Here is a 25,182-nt window from a genome sequence, read left to right on the forward strand (position 1 = left end):
TAATACCCCTTAAACCCTTATACAAAATCATAGAACTACTCCCTTTACAATTTGTCCTAAACAAGGACTAATCTAAGAAATGATAAGTTGGTTTTATCATGCAAAAACGAAAATTTGATTTTACCGCCTCCACAAAAATAAAAAAAAATAAAAAGTTGGTTTTTACCACCATTTACCGCCAACTAACTTATTCGGTCCATAAATCCATTAATAGGCCTACCAAGTCCACGTGTCACCATATTAAATTCAATTTTCTAAATAAAAACTTTCTATTGTTTCAAAAAAAAAAAAAAAACCTTCAATTGTCTTTTTAACCAAAAGATCCATTTCTTTTAGTTCCGCATTATTATCCTTAAATAATGAATCCAGCCTGTCAAAAAAATAAAAATCAATAAATTCCTGTATATAGGTTATTATAATTTATAAATCAAGCCTATTTGAAAATTACAACTTCACATTTATTAAACACAACAGAATTCTCCTAAGAACAATATTGAATATCTTTATTTACAATCCAAAAAATTAAATATTACAAGATGGATTTTAGGCAAGAATAAATCATATACAGGATAGCAGTAAGTATGTGAATGCTGTACAATTCCGTCAACTTTATTTTATAAAAGACTAGAGGTGGTCATCTATCTTGGGGTTAATCGGCAAATAAAAAGCAGCATCTCATCAATATTCGGCTCTGAAAAATCAGTTTAAGCTTTCTTCTTACAATCAGCATTAGTAAATCGAGGCTTCCAACTCTATATGCTGTTTCGACTGTACAAACCCAAGACCCAAATCAAAAGGTGGGTCATAAGTCATCTACTTTGCTGCAAGTATTGCAAAAATTGCTGAAAAAAGAGATTTTCTTCATCTGTAACTTTGCACCAACAGCACCTACTTTTTCTCTGACAATACAATGAACCGGTAAATATTACCTACAACCAAAGATTAGCTCAAAATTTGGAACGAGAATGTATCAGAAGTAACCATCATCTATAGACAACCGATCAAAAGCATCAAAGTTTGCCTTCAGACCAACAAATTGGCTTCCAATCTGAGCACAACCCGCTTCAGGCCACCTACACTGGCCATCATGAGAGCGTAATGGGCAAAGGGATTCACATATTCGACTAAAAGAATCAGTTGGAACATCATCATCAGGCATGAGTGCTATGGACACAGAAAGATCTGACTTTTCATCACACTGCAGCATTCTATCTGAATCTCGTTGAGGAGAGTAAATTGACTTTTGAGGAGACTCAGTCTTGTAGCGTTCAACCTCAACAGTAGTATCCCCACTGCTTGAGAAGTGAATCTTGCAACCCAGTGACTGGATTGCACGCTTGATAGCAGCATTTTCCTTGCTTGCCTTTTTAGCCAAGTGCACAGCAGTGCTGCTCAATTGCTTCTCATTTCTCAACTCCGTGGTCAGAGATTCCATGGCAGCTGTAATTTCCCTAGCCTTCCTTTCTGCTGTATCCTTAGCCTGTAAGAATTAAAAAAAAAAAATGAAATCAGAAGCTAACCAACAGTTATTGAAATAAATATAAAAACAATGTAACTGGCATGTTTACTTTTTCAAATATGTAGGCAATTAAACTATTTCAAGTATAAAGGCCCTGTGCCTCTGCACCTTTCATAATCTTCAAACTTCTCCACTAATCCCTAAATATAAAATCGACAGATTTGAATTATCTCATTTTAATTTCTCTTTCAAATGAATGACCTTTAACCAACTAGATCAACAATTAAAATCAACAGAAAACAAAAGAGCTGCTACTAATGCTGATAAACCCAATAATTAAGGACATATGATAGTGGAGGTCCTTTCTAAACCTACCTACAAGATACAAAAAGTGTCTACTGGTAAGCTCTCGATTTTTTAAGACATTATTCAGGTTGTGTTGATACTAGGAACTGGAGACAATGAAGGCAAGAGAAGAAGCTGATTTGGATCGAAGACAGATTCCGATTTTGAGGCATTTGAGTTCCAAATTGCAAAACAAAAAATAAGAGGAACAAACCCTCAATAGAAGATAACCAAATGTCACCCACAAATTCATCAATAATGCCCACATTTTATCTTGAAGGGACAAAATTGCCCTTATACATACTCTCTTCCACACTCACCCATCAAACATGTCATTGCTGGATTTAGTCGTTGCCACCGACCAGTAACGAGAAATTAAGTTTTTCTATTCTAAAGGAAACGCCTGAAATTCTTGTTTCCAGATGGTGGCAACGAGAAATTCCGGCATTGCCACCTACCAGAAACATGATATCCAGGCATGGATGATGGGGAGAGCACGTCAAAGATGATGGTAGTGGCTGGAGGTGATTTGGGGGAGGGGGGGGGGGGGTGTGTGTTAGTGGCAGGAGGTTAGTGGGGAAATGGTGGTGCTTCAATGGAGAATAAAGCTTAAAATTCCGCTTCAATGGAGAAGAAAAAGCTCATGAGCCGCTTTAATGGAGAATGCTTCAATAAAAGAGAAAGCTCATAAGCCACTTCAATGGAGAATTTGTAGTACGTGCTTCAATAGAGGAGAGGGGGAAAATGGTCCAGCATTAAAGATAAAAATACGGGTGACATTTAGCAGTTCACATATTTTTCTCTATCTCTTTTCCCTACTCTGCTCTATTTATTAAATTAGGGATCTCCATTCCCTCTCTATCTTCAAAGGGCTCAACACTCTTACCTTTTTCCTCAAGATACTCTACAACAGAAATTGAATATACCATTTTCACAGTATCCTAATAGAACCACTGCTTTTCAGTTGAATATAAAATACTAAATTATTCAACTAATCGATTAGAAAGCAATGCCCATGGTTTATGAAAAAAAAATGGTGTTTTATCTTCTATACCTGTGAGATAGTATTCTATCTCTCCAAATATTTCTCCTCGAGTACATTTCCCATAAAAGATTGCATTCATATGGATCCACACATTTGTGATAAACGATTTAATAAAATTATTTGATACATTTTCCTTAAAAAGTCAACCCTACTTAACTGACACACTTCTACATTATACAAATGATATTGACCCAGCAATTTTTTAATATTATTCTAAACTTACTTTGGTCCACTAGCTATAACATATACTATAGACACCACCTACTAACTATAAAATAAAATGAAATAAATAAGTAAACATTGCTTTTATTAATACTAGCTTTGGCAGATTCGATTTTATTAATCTCAACTATCAATTATTTACTCATAATCCGAACTTTGGGAGGATTTGCTTTTTTGGTTCCAAAAAGTAATCACCCAGTTATATCCAGTTTTCTTGTCACGTGTCAACACCTAATTGGTGAAAAATAATATTTTTTTAAAAAAAAAAATACCTAATTCCTTTTCTACCCCTACCGACCACCTTCACCTCCATTTTTACCCAGCTGACCAACTGTAACGGTCAAAGGTTGGTGTTGAGAGTTAAAAAAAATAAATAAAAAAAAAAATTTACACTGGTCAACAGGGAACAAAAGAAGCGAAATCATCCCAATTTTCAGGTTATTAAAAATAATGGTTAGTTGGAATTAATAAAAGCGAACCAGCATTAATAAAATAAAAATTATTTTTAAAAAATAAAATAAAATAAAGATAAAATTAAAAAATCCCACTACACACCTTCAACAATAATTAGAAATAAAAGATAAAAATGTCCCATACCAACTATCACAATAATTGAGAAGTCAATTAGATTTGCCTAAAACCTAGTGTCAGATGTATGTGTAAACTAGATAGAAATAAAGGGAATTAAGAAAGGAACCTGATTCACCATGATGTATGCATTTTATAATCGTAGTATGTGGTTTGAACATACTGAAGAATAAGGTTATCATGCTAGTCACTGGTACTAATGTATCTGTACTAAGCTATATTCTTAAACAAAACAAAAAACTATGATATTTTTTCCACGGAACAGGCTAGGGAGAGAGAAAGGGTCCCACCATTAGAATCCTAGGGATACCAATGAAATTGTCTGCCATTAGAATCCTAGGAGTGCCAATGAAATTAACAGCTAGGAGAGGGAGAATTGGGTTTTTTTTCTTAGGCCACACACCTGAAATGTTTGCCCCACTTGTCAAACCTTACCCCTCCAAAAACTGAGACATATTTAAGGCATTACCAATCTTACTGATGGGCTCCAGCATGTTAGAATTTTTATGAAGACTCAACACTACTTATGGAGCAATAGGTGGCTGACAAATAGTCACCTCCAGTAAAAGCAAGTTTATATAGAATGTACAATTATCTCGTTATCTATCCTCTCATTTCCGTTACAGCAGCACATGAAATTTTTCAACAAATGCAGCCCAACTGCCCAAACCACTGAACACGTTAAATTCTCAAACAAAAAAAAAAAACAAAAAAAAAAAAAAAAAAAAAAAAAAAAAACAAAAAAAAACAAAACAAAAAACAAAACAAAACAAAAAACAAAAAAACAAATACAAGAAAACAAAAGCAAAAATTAAAATTAAATAAATAAAAAATCTTGAATTCCAAGAGGCTTGTGGAGTTGAGCTCAATATTTTCACCAAGCTTCACCAAACAAAAACATCACCCCCTGCCTTCACAAAATAACCTTTAATTCATAAAGCCACACCTCAAAGCAAGCTATACATCACCACTAATTCCTTACCTCCTCTCATACTTCCTCTTTGCTCTACCGATTAGGTTGAGGTATAAACCAGTAAAGTCATGATGTTTATATATAGAACAAGAAGCCAGTTACCTTCTGCAGTTCAGAGAATTTGTTAGCCGTGCTTCTACACTTAGCATCAAGGTCCCCAGCCTCAACTTCTTTCGGACAAGCCCAACGAAGATGGAACTGTGGCCACAAGGTAGGAGCAAGAGCAGCAGCCGGAGGCAATAGTGGACCATCATGTTTCATTGGGTCATAGAAGAGATTGTAGTGAGCATGTGATTGACCACCACAAGATAGCATATCATCCAAGTAGCTCCACAAGCATCCACAAGCCTCAGAAACTCTACATTGTTGTCTTTCCCTTTCGCTACAAGCACATAAAAAAGCAAATAATTAAAAAAAAAAGAAATAAACAAATAAATATTTAATTGCTGTTTAGATTTTTGTGGCTGAAACTCCATCCTTTTTACTGATTGATAGAGACTATCTATTGACTTGAAAGCAAAAAATCAACTAAAATTTAGGCAGAAATATTGCAAATCACATAAAATACCAGTGAAATACATGTGATGATTACAGGCATACCACATAATATGACATGAACAATCTCAAATAAAATCTATAAACCATAACTGATGGAACTTTGCAAGTTAATGAATTCAACAAAATTTCTTGTTTAACACCTTTTGGAAAAGCTAAAAGACACTCTTTTTATAATTGTACAGATAAGGTTGCATACTTCTGTAAACCTCTCTACCCCGCTCTATGAGAGAAGAAAAAGTAAGAGAAATGGGAGAAAAGAGCGAAAAAGATTAATGGAGAGGAGTCAAATGAAAAAAGCGTAATATGAAAGTGTAAGGAAGGCTTTATAACACCCCATAATAGAAAGTGTGAGAAAATTTTGTGATGGGCTAGTAGTTTATCACCAATTATTAGGAAAATTTTATACAAGCTGGAAATAGATGTCTACAGGTCATAACCAGTGGCGGAGGGAGGGGGGTACAAAGGGGGGACAGCTGTCCCCTCACTTAAAAAATAAAAAAGATGAAAAAAATAATAAAAAAATTAATTAACTTTTTTCTAACTTGTATTTATATTAAGAATTTATTTTGCAATCCTTAGTTAGTTAACTACTCCATAGAATTCATACTATATTTTCTACAATAATCATACGGAGTAACTTCTAATTGTTTGAATGATAAAATTTTAAATGTATATATTGGATTATTACTTGAGGTGTATATTAAGATTTAAATCCCACATTGCTTGAACTAGATATTACGGAGTATAAAATTATGTTATTCTATTAGAACATTAATGTTTTCCGGTTGTTTATGTAAGTTGTTTGATGATTTGATTGTAAAATTATACGAAATATATAGTAATTAATTCATGAAAATTCAAATGATTCACTTAATTTAAAGTGTTTGTCATTAGTATTACATGTCATGTATTTAACAGCTTGAACTTTAGCTATTTAATTACTTTTTATGTCCTTTCTTTTAACATTTTTGCCACAGCATGCGATGTCTTCCATTTGTCCCCCCCCCCCCGGGTTTAAAGGCTCCGCCACTGGTCATAACTGCCAACTTCTAAAAGGCTAAAGATGTTTACACAATCAATTTTAGAAATCATCAATTTTTAAAAAGTGTTTCACCAAATACTAATGACAAACAGATATATTAGGCAAGAGCTTAGATTAGTAGTAAATCCTAATTACTCTCACAAACCCCACCCCTTTATTGTCAATTGGAGTTTATATTTTCTCTGAATTTTCTAATTTCTACTATTGCCACCCCTCCAGCCTTGCTCAACCACCATTAGAACATATACATGGAAGTCCTCTCTCCAACACAATCAACGTCCCTAACCTTTTTAGTGTGTTAGGAAACTTGACATTGATGAAAAAATGTAAGGAAAAGTATAGATATGCATAGATTCCTCTGGTCTACCATATTTATTTATTTGAAGAGAAAACAATGGGGAAGTAAAACAGTAGAAATCCATGAAAATCTTAAAACCTTTGGGCAATTTTGTTTTTCATAGTTTTCTTTTCAAAATCAATGGAAATAGTGGGGTGAATTGTGGTGTTGCGAAATAACTTGTAGTTCAATAGTTTCCCTATTAAACAAATCTTAGGTAAATTTCTTATTTCATCTTATTAAATAATCAAACAAGATAGAAGTAGAAATTTCAATAGCTTTTCTTTTCTACTCATTCCCATAGTTTAATTGTTCAATATTACCCACTTCCTTGCCGTTTATACAAAGGTATAACAGCTGATAAATTCCAAAAAAAAAAAAAAAAAAAAAAAAAAGAAAAGCATTTCCCTTGTTTGTTTGAGGAGGAATTGTTAGTTGTGGGTATTAAGATGGATTAAATTCCCTTTAGTCCCACTAAAATCATAATTAGGAGGGGGCAAGTGGGTGGATATCTACAACTAATAATTATACCACACAAAGCCAAACAAGAGATGGGGACAATATTATTGAAATCCTACCCACCAATTCACCATCCTCAACCTAGCCTTCAATCCCATAAAGCCAATCCCCCTAGACAAGCACCCCGTGTAGAGTTCCCAAACACAAAGTTTGTGTTTTTTTCCAATATTCCTTCAATTAATATTTTAGTTTACAAACCATAAGGTATATAACCTAGAACGCAAATTCAGAATTGAACTGAGATGCAAGAGAGCAAACATTCAGTTTAAGGGCTTTAGCTAGGTGTTCTTAAATATCAGGTAACATTTGTAGCTAGGTGCTCTTAAATATCAGGTAATATTTGAAATTTTTCATGTTAAAACTTTCTAATTTCATTCAGTTTAAGCGCTTGGAAAGTTTCAATTACAGATGCATTTTAGAATTGAGCAGCATAAACATCCAGTATTCATAATTCATATTCTGTCACACTTTGTAAGCAAATTTTTATATCTCTATTGCTGAAATTTTCGGATATAATTGGACACCAATCCCTTAATAACTTCATGCTTCAACGAATCCATCACTTTAGCAAATCAAATCACCAGAAATTAAATGGAAATATTCAAGTAATAGAGAGGTCATGCTGACAGAAAATTCCAATAAAAACAGAATAATAATGACTGGTCTTATTTTGAAGGATTCACAGAAAAGTATAGCTTGTTATATTTTAAAAGGAGTAGAACATCTGAATGCACAGAAAATAGTCAACAAGACAAAGCACAAAACAAAACAAAAACTAAAGTGAATTAAGTTTTATTTTGAATAAATTGTATGTAATGGGGTGGCAAATATTGGACACTGCACAAAAAAATAGATAACAGCTGTTCATCAAAAGGGGATTTCAAAAACAAGGGGCTTTCTAAAAACAAAGGACTATCCAAAACAAACCATCTCAAATTGAAAATCAGTCATTGCCTCATAGAAAATACAAAAGATAGAAGAATACCTATTACATAGGAAGTTTCCAAAGCGACAAGAGAGCACAGAATCTAAGAAATCAACCAGAAAGGCCTACAGTTGACAAGGAAAAAAAACTAATAAATCAGCTCTTCAGCAATAGACTATAAATTTCATAAGTATTTAAACTATAGTTCTTTTAGTATGAATTACAGCAAGAGGAAACCTACCGAGGAAAATTCAAAAGCGAAAGGATACATTCGCAATAACTGTGAAACACAATCAACCCACTGCAGCAAAGAAAATCAAGAATTACTTAGCTGATGATGATTAAACCAAAAATAACAATTGGTATCCTTTACAACAGGATAAGCTGGATAACACTTGCAATAAAGCAACAGAAATGAAAGGAGGTAAAGCACAGAAGAAAAGAGATCTAAAATGACGTAAAGGTGAAGGAGGAATCGTAGTTGTAGGAGTTATTTTGCAATCACACTACAGGGCACTGAAAAATGTGGCTGATTTTATCTTCCATTCTCAAATAAGCACCACAAGTAAACCAACCAGTAGAAAATTTTACGACAGCCTTGATATTTGACCCGAGATAGTTTAACATGCAAATGATATACTCCTAACATTTGATGAACTAAACTACAAGGAAATGGATTTCCATGCACATAATATTAGTACATATTGTCCAGCTGAAGTTTTATCAACAAAGTACCAAGAAGCACCAAAGAGTTGAAAGAGTTTTGGTTGACTGTACACAGACATACAAATGAAATGTGACTCATCTTTCTTTAATCTAAGATTGAAATGAACAAAAAAATAATATTTATGAAAAAAGGCCACATAAGATAAGCCAATACTCTTTCTCTCTCTTCAAACCTAGCCACCACAGATGCCATCGATTTTTATCAATGGTAAGCCCCAAATTATTCTTTAATTTACTGTTTTAAGCCAATAAAGATCACCAACAGTATGGTGATTATAGTCGGTCCCTCCATATATGGTTTAGTATTGTTTGTTTGTTTGTTTTTAGTGTGTGCAAGGATACAAATTTGGAAGATTCATCTTGCAAATTTGTGGAATTGCGGGTATGTTGGTGCAAATTTACAAGATTCGTCTTGCAAATTTGCAAATCTTGATGACCAATCAAGTTTTATCACTTTTGCGACTATACATCAATGGAGCTCCGTCAAGAACGATGCAAACACATCTAAACTATTCAGGAGCAGTTCAGAAGCGATGCCATTAGTTTAGGGGTGTTTAGATCTCTTAAGGAATTATTATAAGTGCCGATAACTATTATTATTTAATGAAATCACCCTCCCTATTCCATTCACAAAAAAAATTACAAAATTAAAAAAAAAATTAAAAAAAAAAAGAAAAGAAAAAAGATAAGCCAATAATCAATACGGAAACAACTTTTGTAACATCATAACAAACTTTCAAAAAGGAGCAATATACAGGAAATTATACAAAATCCACATGCAAGTACGGAATAGATAAATTCCAGATACTAACACCAAATGTTATTGGAAGAAATGGGTAAAAACTTACCTGTAAAAGGATAGGCGAATAACTGTGTGAACTGTGTGTGTGTGAAGAGCCAGAAGGTTGTGTTGATCCAGACTGCTGGCGTATAGGAGATGAATGGAAACTACCACTGGAAGAAAGTTCTAAAGGCATAGTACCACTCCCAGATAAACTTGGGAGACCAATACGATCAGAAAATGGATGACCAAAAGCAAGCCAATCCTTTTCAACAAGTGCCTGATAGAGGACCAGAAAATAAAATCCACATGTCAGGCCATGTGTTTGTATTGACTTTTTAAAACAAATAAACTCTTATGCTTCAAATTCTAAAGCAATTATGGTGTTAAACACAGCTGGCAAAGACCCCCAACGTTACAACATTTGAACATAGACAATCCAATGGTGTAAAAAAAAAAGGGTAACACAAAGAAAACTGCAGCTAGATTTTAGCTAGCAGAAAGAGTTTTACACACACAAGCATATGACAAATGATAAGATAAGTCTTTATTTGGGGAAAGGGGGTCCAATAACTTCTAAATTCATTTGGGTTAGTTGGGGCTTACAGCCATTCGATTTTCTGTAAATTTTGTTTTTAGATGATTACTAGATGAAGCCCGTGCGATGCACGGTTGGTTAGTATTTTTTAAAAAAATATTTTTCATATTTATGTGATTAAAATTGTTATTATATTAGTTTAAAATATTAGATAAAATTCCTAATTACAAAAGATAATATTTTGTATTTAATTAATTAAATCTCATTCGTCAATTGTGCTTATGTGGCATTTGAATTAATTAATTGTAAAAGAGTATAATAATCTCTTATTTAATTGGCTACTACTAATCTCTTATTTAATTGGCTAATACTAAGATTTATAATCCTACGTGGCGCACTAAGAAAATTAGATCCTACGTGGCTCTCTAAAAACTCGGGATAAAACTCCCCTTTACATATATATATTAGATTAGATTTTTCATTTGTAAATCATATTACAAATGATAAGATAAGTCTTTATTTGGGGAAAGGGGGTCCAATAACTTCTAAATTCATTTGGGTTAGCTGGGGCTTACAGCCATTTGATTTTCTGTAAATTTTGTTTTTAGATGATTGTTTTTCATTTGTAAATCATAGAAGTAGTGACACTGTCGGTCTTGACGGTCTTAATTAGCCTGACAGAGTGGACATGCGCAGACTCGATTTTTTATAGAACTCTTTGTTCTATGTTATCTACAGTGGAAACATAGCAGCATCTAAAGCTTGTCAGTTAGTAGTTATAAAACAAGCCATAATATTCTTATTGTGAAAACTGAATATGGGTGGTAATGTAAAATGTTCTATAGCAAGTATATGACTGAAAAGTGCAAAGCTTATATCACGTGAAGAGAACATGAGTTTCCATTCATATATTGATTCAGCTTACTTCAAGCTCTTCATTATGATTGCAGATCTTGATTTTATTGCTAGTTAAAGGTTTTATTGCTAGTTATTACATATATATTTTTTTAGTCTCAAAAATGAGAGGTTTCAGTAATTTCTAGAAGCCTACATATTAGGCAAGCTAGAATAGTGACAGGTCTGACTAATTCAGTGATGTTCTGTAATAACAAATACTGCAAATTGATAGCTCCAGCAAGTGTCGATAACTGATTGTAGGAAACATTTTACTTAGCAAATTCGTCAACTACCGTTATCACAATATGTAGTGTATGCCACAATTTTTCCATGTTACAAATAAAAGTTGGATAAGAATAGTAAAATGGTCACCACAAGTCCACTATTGAAGATGTTCTTCATTCCTAAACATACACAAGTTGACTTAAGGATCACCAATTCACCATATTTACCAATCAGAATGAGGTAAAAGCATCAAATACTTAAGTTTATATGGAAAAAATAATAAATATATAAATAAATAAATAAACAAATAAGTTACAATAAATAAATAAATAAATAAATAAAAACACTCATTAGTTCGCAGTATTTCATCTTCTTCCCTGTAACAATTAGTTCGCAGTATTCCTACATCTCATAATTTTATTTTTAATCATCTAGGGTTCTCCTGTTCGTATGTTTAGCAAGAAACTACACCAATTCCAGTAAAGAAAATCAAACATCAAAACAAGAACTTTATATGATTTGCAGTGTATCAATTAGAAACATAAACATTGGAAATTCCCAGTATTACCTGAAAACCCTTAATTGTCCGATAGTAAGGATCGAGCAGCAAGCTTGCAAGTGAGACCAATTGAGTTGTTCTATCCCAACCGTCACTGAAAAATTCACCACTTATTATCAGGATAACTACAAAAAAGGATACACAGCAAACCCAGTATAAATATAATGCACTCACCCTCACCATAAAAAAACACAACACTTACAAGCCATAACATTAGCACATAATACACATTGTGTGTCCTCATAATTACGTGGCAAAATAACAAAAAAGCCTGAAAGTATGTTTCTCCAGATGATCATGTATTTAACAAGATTCAACAATCTGTTTCAATGTTACTTGTTCCAGGAAGTATTAGCTACATAATTTAGATCCCATTCTTTATAAACCCTACACAAACAGAATACTCTACCAAGCTTTTTTTTTTTTTTTTGGAAACACACCAAGCCAAGCTAAAATATTACTTCCTCTTTATGATATATTTGCAACACTTACCATTTTAAGATTTTTCAAAAATATTGCAACATTACCATATATGCACATGCTTTCTCTCCTCATCACATGGGTCCCTATATTTATTTCTCTCTATCTCTCTCCTCATTTAAAATTACATGTCTTCCCCTCTTGTTGCAATATTAGGGAACGGAGGAAGTATATTATATTAGCTACAACTTATACTCTTTTTTTATATGGATATCAAAACATTTGTGAACCATTTAAATGTGGAAGTACAGGATATAAATGAAACTATGGAGCTCTGTCAAAAAGTAAATGTATAGAAATCTATATACTTTTACTTTAAATTGTTTTATTTCTCATTATACAGTACAATTCACTAGACAAAGGGAGACCTGAACAAATTAAGCAAAAATATCAGTCAGCATCACCCAGATTTTTTCAGCCTTACTGTTCAACGATTCTTGTAATCAACAACCACAGAAGCTAAAATTAAGCAGTTCCCAACTTTATCGATTTACAGACATTTTCTCATTGAAATCTCATTTATAAAACATTCTGTTAATGATCATATATTTTCTGGCCAGCACTCAAAAAATCCATTTCCTTCACAACAGTAAATTGCTACTACATTGGATTTTGGAATGAAGGGATACATATCAACTGTACAGCTTCAATGTTAACCATGTTCTAGGATGCTTTAAATTGGAATGGTAACCATCTTTTTGGGACATGGAACAATATGACAAAGAGCTAAGTAAAAACATATAAAAAGGAAGCCAAAAACATATCCCTGAATTAGTGCAAACTTGACAGAATCCATGTATCACAACAAAACTTTCTAACCTGCAATGAACAAGAACTGATGCAGATTCCTTAGCAATGCGTGCAGCAATCCAGGCAGCACCAGCCAAAACACTTTGGACATGTATCAACCACCCACTGTCACCAAGGGTTGACACTGAAGTAGACATACTGCTGAGATTACCACCCCCCCACGTTGACCCTCCATGTCTCTGTCCATAGAAATGGTATGAGTATACGCCTATAAACTAATATAACCATAATCAAGAATTACATTATACTTGACAAGCAGTCTTTAAGCTCAAAAATTTTACAGAACTTTTAAAGTAAATGTAATTAGGTCATTTCAGCAACAGTTCAGAGAGGGGTGAATAACTTAATACAGTCAAGATTTGAAAATTTCCAACTAGTCATCTATCAGGCATATTTCATGTCGACCTAATATAACATGAAGATATGACCTGATTTTTGCTTTGGGACAAGAATTATAGAGTTAAAAAAATAACCAAAATAAATAAATACAAGTCACTAGAAGTCACTTACAGCTAGACACTCAATATTTTAACTCCAGACTCATATTTAAAAACGTTTATCCATCAAGACCTTGATTGTTTGGTTTGAAGAATTGACTGCATCAGCAGGTTTTGACTAGGGTATTGTATTAGCTGGCTTGACTAGTTGATTGTGTTAGCTGTTTGTTTAAGGGTGCTAGCTACTCTGATATATTGGAAGATACCATTAATGAATGTTGGCGCATTTTAAGTTGATTTTTCCTCAATCCAGCTAAATGCAAGAATCTTAAGTGCTTGCATTTGGAACTAAATGTATGTTCTCGCTGATAGCTGCATTGTGAGCATAATCTTCGGCTCCCCTTTAGTATTCAGTGGTCCTGCTTCATACTTTTTGATTATCTTTGTCATGACATAGCAACAAAACTCAATGCAGAGCAGAAAAAAGCAATAAGTTCCCAATGAAATAATTTCAGAAGTTTTTCCTGACTTTTCTCGTGTCATTTAAGTGTCGTAAGTAAATTGCTCCCAGTTGTTTAATCAGTTGATAACCCAAGAAAGGCATGAGAGATTTGGGGCGTGTCATCTCACATGAAAATGGGGTTGTGGGAGATCAATACAAGCGCCGTGCCTATCAAATCATTTCGGATCTGATCATAGGCTCGTAGCTTTGAGTTTAGGTGCCGTACGGCGGCCAGAATGGAAACGACTAAAATTATCTAACAATTCTAGTATAGTTAGCCAAATTAAAAAATAAATAAATAAATAAACTAAGGGAAATATTATTCAATAAATTGTCTCCCCACCACCATTTTTACTTTCATTCAATCATCTTTTAGATTTGTGGAAATTTTAATTACTAGAGTATCCAGGAATGGATATGTTATATACTGGTAAATTACATATGTATAAATGAGAAGGAAGATGAGAATGGGGACTGGGGGCATTTTATAAATGGTTGTTGCAAATAAATTACTTTATTACTGATGTGAATGCAAAGGGCAATTCTTTTGAAGAGCCTGTCACTCTACTACTCAACCCTATGGGCTTTGATGTTGATAAAAAAACAAACTTGGGTGACAAGACACACATGGACAGCAAGTCAGGCTCAAGAGGCCGAAATCCTAGGTTCTACCTAGGTTAGGAATTTTACTCCTATTCTATCTTTATTTGCTTTCTAGTTTTTGCCCCAAGGTTTTGGGATCCACTTGGATTCGTTTTACTTGGTTTGGCTTAGTTTATTACTTGTTTTTAGTCTTATTTTCCTTTAATTAAAATTTGATGTAATTTAGGAAAGTCTAAGATTACTAAAGCTGCTAGGAAAACGTGTGAAGAGCTATTTGTTTCGGTTTGCTTGGAATCCAAGCTTACATAGGAGGGTGTTCTAGGACAGTTTAGGGATATCCTAACCAACTTAGGAAAGCTAATCCTAGTAGATTTTAGTAATTTCTTAGTCTATAAATAAGGCACGAATGCTGTAATCTAAAAACACATTACATTCGAAATTAATACAGACTTGTATTACTAAAAATGCCCCTTCCTCTAAGCAAACCGGGTCTGGGTCGGATCAGGGTCTAAGTTTAATGGGTCGGGTCTGGGACTAGGTTTGGGTCCAAAAATTGTAGACCCAGATCCGACCCATGGACCTATTTTTAATTTTTTTATTTTTTTTATAAATAATAAATATATATTAGTTATAATATTATTAAAAAAAATCACTTATTATACTACGTAATTAGAGGTTGAGAAGATAAATTTTAGTGAAAGTGAGCAAATTTTGCGTAGTAGGATTTTTTTTTTCTTGCATTGTCTTTACATTTTAATGAACAAATTATTTATGTGTCAAAAATATGAATACATTTTCTTAATGCGTCTTTTATTAATTATTTTGAAGTAGTAGTATAATTATAAATTTATAATATGTACACAAAATTATAAAAAATTAATAAAAATCATAGTTAGACCCGTTTTGGACCCATTTTAGACCCACTAGACCCGATGGATCTGGATCTGGGTGTGATTTTTTTAGACCCAGTGGATCTGGGTCGAATCTGGGTCCACCTCCGAAATTCCGGGTCTGGCCAGACCCAGACCCGACCCATTGCCATCCCTAATTACAATAAACATAACAACTAATTTATGACATCCTAGGTTCCACAAGGAAAGGTATGAGTATGGCTAATCAGGTTTTTATATAATATATTCTTAAAATGAAGATTTTATGATAATTAATTAATAGTTAATAGATTTTACGTAATGTGTTAGCTAAGATGAAAAAATTCTGTCACAAAAAAAAAAAATGAAAAAGTCATTACAAAATTTATAAAATGAATGAACTGAAAACAAAGTTTGTTTAAAAAAAGTACTTCATATAAATTTCATCATCAAAGTACCCTGTACCCTGGTGCGGCACCGCATGTCTAGTATTGGGTACGATGATCAACCAGAATACCCAGGCGGCCAGGCTTCATAGATATTGACTTCCAAAGCAATATTCTTTACAGCTCATATGAATACTGTTAAAGGTGTTGATTATGACAGTAATTTTTAACTTTTTATAACTACAAACCAATATTGCATTAATACTTAAAATGTAAAATAAAATTTAATACTTCAAATGGATATGACATAATGAGAAGAAAATATGTGGTAGATAATGGAATGGAGGGATTCCTGTGAACAAAATAAAGGGTAGCAGAGACAATTTAGGCTTCAAGCCCAGAAAGTAAAAACCAAGATCAATACTTACAAGATATGATGACATTCCATCGGATGAAGTGGTCCCGTAAGTATCCAAATATTCTCTAAGACGGGACAGGCTGTCTCTCATAGCATGTATATTGTCTATGCCAAAGAAAACTATCTGATCAGAAAATGGGACAAGATCAGAAATCAGCAGTGGGAGGATCAAAGAATTCATCAATTGAAAGATGAAGCAGACATCTTGAGACAAACCTCTGACTGGAAGTAATTAGCAGCTGACTCGGAACCACCACCCATTGCGCCATTTGCTAGAGCATTTTTCCTAGGTCTTGCATCAGCAATATATAACTTCCTAAAAATAAAATTCCTACCTCAATCAATATAAAATAACTCAATGAAACATCCTATTAAAATCTTTTTTTTTTTAAAAAAAAAAAAAAAAAGAGCAATAAAGAACTACAGTACAAAACCAGCAAGGATATTGATATATGCAACAAGAAAGGAAACAAGTAATTACTGCAACAAGAAATTAGGGATCATTAAACACATAAGTTGACTTAGAAAGCAATATCAAAGCTAAGGTCATATATTTATAAATAATCCACAATCCTAAAAATTCCATCAATGAACTCAGTAATGCAATGAAAGAAATCTGCTACACAGTATTGAAAACCCATGATAAAAATTCTGTAAATGTTTCATTTATCAAACATCTCCCAGTAGGTCTAGACTGATACATCAATTACTCCTTTTTGGGTTATAGCCTTACAGTTACATGTCATATAAATGCGTAAACGACCTCTTTAATGACTTATCTCATTTATCAAATATTTCTTCTATAAGAAACAAAATACAATGGTTAAATCAAATCTCAAGACAATCACAAATAGATTAGAAATTAAGACAAAATATTGCCTGCAGATGGTAAAGTTGACTCAAACACAAGAAACAGAGGGCCAGAAACTTTGACCTGGGAAACAAGGATGATGCATTTGAAATCTAATATTAAAGCACATAAATACAAAGAAATATCAGTCATAGGATAAGCAGACACACCTCCTCCCATCCGTTAGACTAGCGAACTGTGTGCAAAGTGCGGCCACCAGCTTTTCATCAGCATTGCTGTGCACAAATCATAGCAACATTTTGTAGACTTCCAACAAAACTAACGTTTACAACAACTTAAACCCATGAGTATAAAGCAGGATTACCTCCTCATGTTCATCATGAGACCAACTAATGGCTGAGATGAGCGTGCTAGTACAGCTCCAGTACCTATGCTTTCACATGATTAGAGTCAGTAAGAGACTAAGAGATATCAACTGCGAAGTGCAACGAGATAGACTAATTTATTGCAAATGCCTACCCGGATGGCACCAAGAAATTGTAGGCAGACGACATCTAGCCCGGAAAGTGGAGGCCTGAAGTATTTCTTCGTCACTAGAATTAGCATCAAGATGACATTATGGATCAATACCTTCTAGAAGGTCACAAATCGTATAACAGCCATAAAACAAGGAAAAAGCAAAAGTATGATACTTACGTAATGGATTTGGGAAAAATCAAAGCAAATGGGTAAGTTGCACACAATGTGTAGTTGGAATTTATACTGCTTATTCTCCACCAATTATTGGACAACGTATATGATCCCTCATCAATCATATAATCTGATGGCTGAAAGTGGGATCTTATGCCAAGAAGCCGAAAATATTCATCTAACAGCCGGACCCTTGGGTTATTGCCAACATATTTAGAAGGCCCACAAACAAAAGCATAAAGATCCCATAATTTTGTCGGTCTTGTACACCTCAAAAGTGCTTCAAAAACTGCACGTCTCTGTTATACTTTACAGTTTAGAGATCACATTTGAAAAATGAATTACAGCAAAAATCAACAAGACAAATCAAAAAAGTGAAAAATATAGTATGCAACATAGACTACTGCAGGACAAGAGTTAACTCCAGATACATCTCCTTCACAAAAATATTACACTGATGTAAGTGACAAATATATTATAGTGACTATCCTACTCTAAATTATATTCAAACTGAAGCCCTTCTAAAGTTACTAATTTACTACTTCCAGAATAAAATCCTAAGAATTTAGTAGAATTTGTGTAACCATCAAGTCTATCAAGCACTATTGCTTTGAGAATAAGTTGTAAATGAAATATCCAAGTGTGAAAAGCACAAAGAGCCAGACCAAACACATAAGCTAGTTTACCACAAGCATGAGTTAAAAGGCATTGTCCACTGCCATATTAAACCCCGCTCCCAAGTCAAATGTTGCAAACTTTCAATCCTATCAAACTCGCCAAGATACCTACACATGTATTGGAAGGAATCCATATATTACTCAATAATAGAGCTCTAAGGATCCACAAAATATAATAGTTACATAAGCACAGCCTATGTCACCCTGGACTTGGATACGAGGATATGGGTAAGTAACTGAGGGTCTGATACATCATTTCCAAAAAAAAAAAACAATAAAGAGACTTTGTCCTAAAACTCAGTACAGATATGAGGCCTTGGATTAGCAAAACCATATCTCTTCTCAGATTGTCTATAAAAGTGCAAGAAAAAATGACAAACTGAACAAAAAAGGAATTAGAAACATATAATTCCAACATTCATCATATAATAATGCATTGGAATAAATTACCTTAAATAGCCAATGCAATAATGTAACAAATGCTCCAGCTGCTCTCAGTGATTTCAGATTTTTACTTAACAGCGTTCCCCACCCCTCCCCCGGGGAAAAAAAACACAGAAGTATAAAGTACATCTAAACTCAATACTTCCTCTGTTTATTTACTTACAACATTTCAATAGGGTACACTATTCACATACTCAACTTCAATTACATTGTGATCCTATACTTATAGAATACACAGTCATATGGGATCTTGTTAGATTCGTCTCAATGTCTATCTATTAAATCTTAATATTTATAAATGCATGATTGAAGATATACATGGTTACGTTACACAATGGCGAACATGAAAACAGAAATGTAACAAATAAGAAGAAGAAGAAAAAAAACGAAAGAAGTATATAATTACACTGAAAATATGCAAACATGGGTAAGGACTAAGGAGAAATATAGAAGACTAGTACTCCCTTTGTTTCGTAATAATCGAAACACTTTCCTTTTATGTGTGTTTCATAGTAATTTCAACACTTCCTTATTTGGTAAGGACACACCACTACTTCATTATTTATCTCTACCACTAATTCCACTTTCACAAATATTTTATTATTTCTCTCTCCTACCAACCCCACTTATACTACTTTTTATAACTTCTCTCTAGTACTTTATATTATAAAAATCTCCTTTGGTCCCCATTCTATGATTTTCCTATTACTTTGTGCAACACCTAATGTTGCGTTTAATACGAAACGGAGGGAGTAAGAGGAACAAAGATTGCCTCAAAAAAAATGAGTAAATAAAACAAAAAAGGAAATGGAATACAGCTTAGGCTACAGAAGAGAGAGGAATATAGTGGTAAGAAGAGACTTTAAATGGGGGCATAGTGACCCTCAAACTGCATTGCTTTCAACTTTCTTCAATTCTTTGTAACTCTCTTCCTTCAACATAGCAAAGTGCATTATCTTTCACAAGAATCCAAATCAATATTATGTGCCTATGTCACTAGGCCACTAGTAAATTAAGCTTTTACCAGTTTTTATTCAATTCAACCATCACTGGTTGATAAAACTTCCTTAGCACTTACAGATATATAAACTTATGTCACATCAGGTTGGAAGTCCTACATTTTTAATCACCTTTTTTCTTTAAAATGGGCATAAGTAGAGACCAACCACTGCAACAGCTTTTGCAGCTCACAAAAAGGTACAATGAAACACATTGCTGCAAAAGACATTACAGCTCATCTAATGTATTTATAGTGGGAACATCATATATATAAATTTGCTACCAATTCAACAAATGATTAAGAGCTTTTAATAAATTAGAAGCATGTAAGCAAATATATCCAAAACATAGTACAACAAAATCACCAAATCTACGTAACAAAAAGAAAAACTATAATAGTTTCAACTTAGATAAAAGTGATAAATTATTACCAAACTATGCCTAAAGGAATAGAGTCAACAGATAGGGATAATTCGGGACTAACAACAGATATATTAGGAATATTCAGTTCGTCAACATAAAAGATTACACAAATTACCTGCTTAGTTCGCGCTCGGAAACCAAATACCATAATCCTTAAATCTTTGCCTGTATTGATGATCAAATAAAAGAAGAAAAAGTTAGAAATATTGTCTTGGAGCTTAAACCTACTGCCTTCAAGTTCCTGACACTTTGACTTCAGGCATTCTTCACAAACTCCAATTTAACCACTTGTTATAATTTATAAGTAAGAATGATTGATGATTTAACTACTTTTTATAATTAATATGTAACAAAAATTAATTAATGTGGCATCTTGATTTGTTTCCATATGCATTTTCGAAATATTAACTCTATAACTTATCGAATAGACGAATACATAAGTAGTGATATTTATAGTTGAAAGTTTTACATTGACAAACGTGATAAATTAAAGTATTCAGAGCTATCACAAACGGAGGTAGTATATAGTAAGTCGAAGATTTGCCAAAGTCCTTCAAGATATACTTTCCTTATCTTAGCACCTTTAAACCATAACAAGATCTAACTTAAATTTGAAAAGGTTCATAAACTGACACTTTCACTAAAAGTCTCTATTCCCAAAGGCATATGATTGTCAAAGGAGAAAATTCAAAAACAGATGACACAACAGTAAACATTACTGCAAGGAGCCAATGAGATAACCTAGCGGTAAAGTTGCCAAGTTATGCTAATCCCTTCAAACTATTTAAGACTCGAATGTGTGTTTGTGCACATCTTGGGAATTGAGATGAAGCGAGTTGAAATCAGAAATGATTACACAAAAGTGAAATGGTGCCCTGGGTATGTTTGCCTATTCTCAACAAATACTCCCTCCATCCCATAATAATATTTCCATGTTTGTCTGTATAGTCTTTAAAACATACCTATGACCATCAATATCTATTATTGCGAAATAACAAAAATTAATTAAATTATTAAAAGTAGATATTACAAAACTACACATTGAGACAAATCTAAAAATGTTTCACTGGAGCTTTTTTTTTTTTTTTTTTTTTTTGTACATAACAATGAGAATTAACGGTCAAAGTTTTCAAAGATTGACCAAAAACATAGAGTGGGATCTATATTACAGGACGGAGGGAGCATTTCTTTCAACAACGACAAGTCAAGCATATTACACAAGCCTAGATATTAGGGGAGCAAAAGAGCATGGAGAGTTTACCAAAAACCTGCAGAAGACGTCGTGCTGAAGACTTGTCTGACTGACGTGATCCTGATGTTTGCTTAACAACCTATGTTTTCACATGGCAAACATATCAGTACTAACAGGTCTACCTCTCTTAAGACCCACATATACATTAAATAGATACATAAATAAAGATTAAATACCAACAGTATAATGACTACAAATGTTTCACGGTCAAAAATAACACAGATTACCCTTTGTCAGTGAACCAACATTGAAGGACAGAAACTAAACCAGTCATGTAACATGTCTTTAAATGAGAAAACCAAGCTGGAAACATAAGGGATTTTAATCTAATATTAGTGTTCATCAACACATGCAAAATCAATCCATGGAAAGCACAAGCAAACAAAACATGAGGAAAAGCAATAACATTACATATACATCCACTCAAAACCATGGAATGTGTTAGATTAAAGTATTTCATGAACGATTCTCATCCATTCATTATTCCTTATCGGAATAAAAGAAAACTAAAAAAAGAAACCACTTAAAAGGCTGGGGCTTGAAGATGTACTTGTTTTACAAATCGTATTTATTAATTTATTAAATTACATGCAGCAATTAAGTCATAAAAAAGGGAATAATGAAAGAGAGAGGAGTGAGGCAAAGTTTAGACTAAATAAACCCAAGTCACAAAAATTTAAAAAAAAATTCCATATCAAACTCTTATAGAGTAAGGAAAAGACGAAGCACATATACTAAACTTCCAATTTTGCTTAGGGAAGGGGGGCTGTTTTGCTATACTAATCACTTAAAGCTTCATATAATTGATAAATCAAATGCATGCATAGATAAAATCAAACCCGGAAAGGTTGAAACATACTAGTTTGTTAAACTTCTCAATTGCTGCCAATGGGATCGTTCCAAGTGCAATTATGTCTCTGGTCTTCTCACTCTAGTAAAACCAAATAAGAAACATGAGTTATAGTATAAAGCTCGCAGTACCATTGTAAGAACCTAAATTGAAATTCTTCACCAAACAGCATACTACATAAATAAAAGAACAGACAAAAACAATAAATAAGATATAAAAATTAAACAATAAAAAAAATGTTACATTACATGATTTATGATATCTTCATGATCTAACCACTTAATGACCACCTATATTGTCAAAAAATAGATATTAAGAAGATACTTGAAAACAACACAAACTGGCATGATTATGGAGCTCATTATATCTTTGTATATCGTAATGACCAGGAAGGAAATACACTTCAATAAGATCCTCCAATTCATACACCATCTTAGTTCCTACACACTTCAAATAACACAAAAGACAACAATACCGCAGCCTAAAACCCAATAAAATGCGGTCAACTGCCTGAACCAAGGTTCTTCTCTGTTGATGTTTGACAAATATAATACTTCCTCCGTTTCTTTTTACTTGCAACACAGCCTTGTGGCACGTGTTTTGAGGTCGGGTTTATGTAATGTAAACGGATAAATTATTAATTATAATTTTTACAAATGATACTTAACTCTATTCTAATCTTCGTGTAAAAATTATATTGATAAAATTGCTCGTCTACCCTCACTAATCATCTCCTAAAACTGCGTGCCTAAAAGGTGTGTTGCAAGTAAAAGAAAACGGAGGATATATCAATTTTAGCTTCCTCCACATTAAAGTCATCTTTGGCCTTCCACGACTTCTTCTAAAATCCCCATGATCGCAAATTTCCAACTTCCAAATGATCATACCTCATCAATTCCCTCAATCGTATCCTTAATTTCTGCAATTTTAACTTTATTTAACTATCTTTATTCCTATATTTACCCCATGGGGTAATATCATATACCCATCTCAACGTATATATCTTTACAACACTCATCCTCCAAAAATCAGTTCATTTCAATAAAATCATCGTTATTTTACGGACAGCTGGTAAACGGATTATTAACTATCACATTCACTTACCACAAATAGTAGCCGGTAATTAGTGACAAGCAAAGTGCCCGCTTCATCCGTGTTCACAAGAACAACACCATACCCCTAACAATAATCAAAATTCCGAACAAAAAAAAATCCGGATTAATATACATTGCAAACAATCCAACAAAAAACCAGTAATTAAAAGGCACAATTAACAACAAATTACGAGTTTGATTACACAATTGCAAAAACAAAAGAATCAGAAACCTCTCGAATAACTTCTTCAGCTTCAAACAAAAATCTGGAAAATCCATGAGCAACAGTCCGACCAAGAGGCTGAAAATTGAATCAAGAAAGCAATAATTGAAGATAATAATTAAGAAAAATCCTAAATTCTAGGGTTAGAGAATTATAATAAAAATAAAAAAAAAAAAAACCTCATTCTTAGTCCATTCGATGGCTTCCCAACTACCAGTGCCCTCCATCTTTTCGGTATCGGAGAAGCGAGATTGAGAAAGAAAAGAATGTGATTTTGAGGCGGCCATGCGGCGGGTTGCCGATGACTCAACTGGAGAGGAGAGGAGAGAAAGAATAATAACTACGGAGGGGAGACAAAAGTGTTTTCAGACTCCTTCATAACGCTTTAAGGGAGCACGTGTTTACCAATTTTTTGTTAGGCCCGGTCCAATTGTACTAACAGTCTACAGTTTGTCGGGAATTACTCCCTCCGTCTCGTAAGCGTATCATAGATCTCCTATGTAAGCGTATCATAGATCTCCTATCCCAAAATGTTCACATTTGCTTTTTCTAACAACCATTAATATTAAATTTTTACCAAAATTCCCTTCAATTTGCAATAGTACTTGTGTAAATTTAGATTTCCTATGTAAGACCCTGTTTGATTCACCTTAATTTTGCTGAAGTGAAATTATTTTTACTGAACTGAACTTATTTTTACTGAACTGAACTTAATTTTACTGAACTAAAATTATTTTTACTGAAATTAAATTATTTTTACTGAACTGAAATTATATTTAATGATTTTCTATTATAATTCTTCTTTAAGAAAACTGAATTTTACTAAACTGAACTTATTTTTACTGAACTGAAATTATTTTTACAGAATTGAAATTAATTTTACTGAACTGAAATTATTTTTACTTATTATTATTTTTTTAAGGTGAAAAGAATATGGCCTAAATTTTGTTTTTCTATGCACTTTTATTACTCTCTCTCTACTTTTTTGCATACCCAATGTCAATTTACTTTTTCAATGTCATTTTACTACTCTTATTTATGTTTATTAATTCCCGTGAAAAATGCCTATAAGGAACTATCAAAAGGGGACGGAGGGAGTATAAGGAATTTTAAAGGGAGGAAAGTTAGGCATTTGTAAATGCATAAAATTTATTAAAATATTTTTATGGTAAAAAGAGAAATGTGGAGAGGGATAGGAAGAGAGAGGCAATACCAATATACTTGAGTTATTTTGCCTAAGTAGTGAGTATTATATTATTTTGCTTAAAACCTTATGTTATTCACTTATTTACTTTAACATCATGTTTCCTTCAAAAAAATGAAAAGAAAAAAAAAATTTACTTTAACAACATGTATATAAAAAAAAATATTGAAATAATAAGAGGTTCACATCAAAATAACATGAATTTTATAAATTTGGTATACAAAATCAAACTTATATTGAAATCAAAGATGAGTACACCTTACAAAACTTG

The 25,182-nt window shown here is 33.1% G+C and overlaps 1 protein-coding gene across 1 annotated transcript; it reads right to left on the reverse strand.

Annotated features, from left to right (window-relative positions):
• Positions 1–482: 482 nt before the first annotated feature.
• LOC145603736 (phosphatidylinositol-3-phosphatase myotubularin-1-like) lies at positions 483–24,070 on the reverse strand. The gene is made up of 19 exons (XM_081659709.1): positions 23,887–24,070; positions 23,717–23,785; positions 23,495–23,569; positions 22,400–22,471; positions 21,550–21,619; positions 20,404–20,453; positions 17,752–18,044; positions 17,575–17,648; positions 17,420–17,483; positions 17,265–17,330; positions 16,461–16,560; positions 16,255–16,368; positions 13,039–13,208; positions 11,749–11,833; positions 9,588–9,800; positions 8,255–8,314; positions 8,074–8,138; positions 4,735–5,014; positions 483–1,480 (listed from the first exon to the last, which is right to left on the reverse strand). The coding sequence occupies exons 1-19, from the start codon at positions 23,992–23,994 to the stop codon at positions 971–973; spliced, it is 2,538 nt and encodes an 845-aa protein (XP_081515835.1). The 5' UTR covers positions 23,995–24,070; the 3' UTR covers positions 483–970.
• Between the last annotated feature and the right edge of the window lie 1,112 nt (positions 24,071–25,182).

This window comes from Chenopodium album, chromosome 22 (genome assembly GCF_948465745.1).
Source record: "Chenopodium album chromosome 22, dcCheAlbu1.1, whole genome shotgun sequence".
Classification (NCBI taxonomy): domain Eukaryota; kingdom Viridiplantae; phylum Streptophyta; class Magnoliopsida; order Caryophyllales; family Amaranthaceae; genus Chenopodium; species Chenopodium album.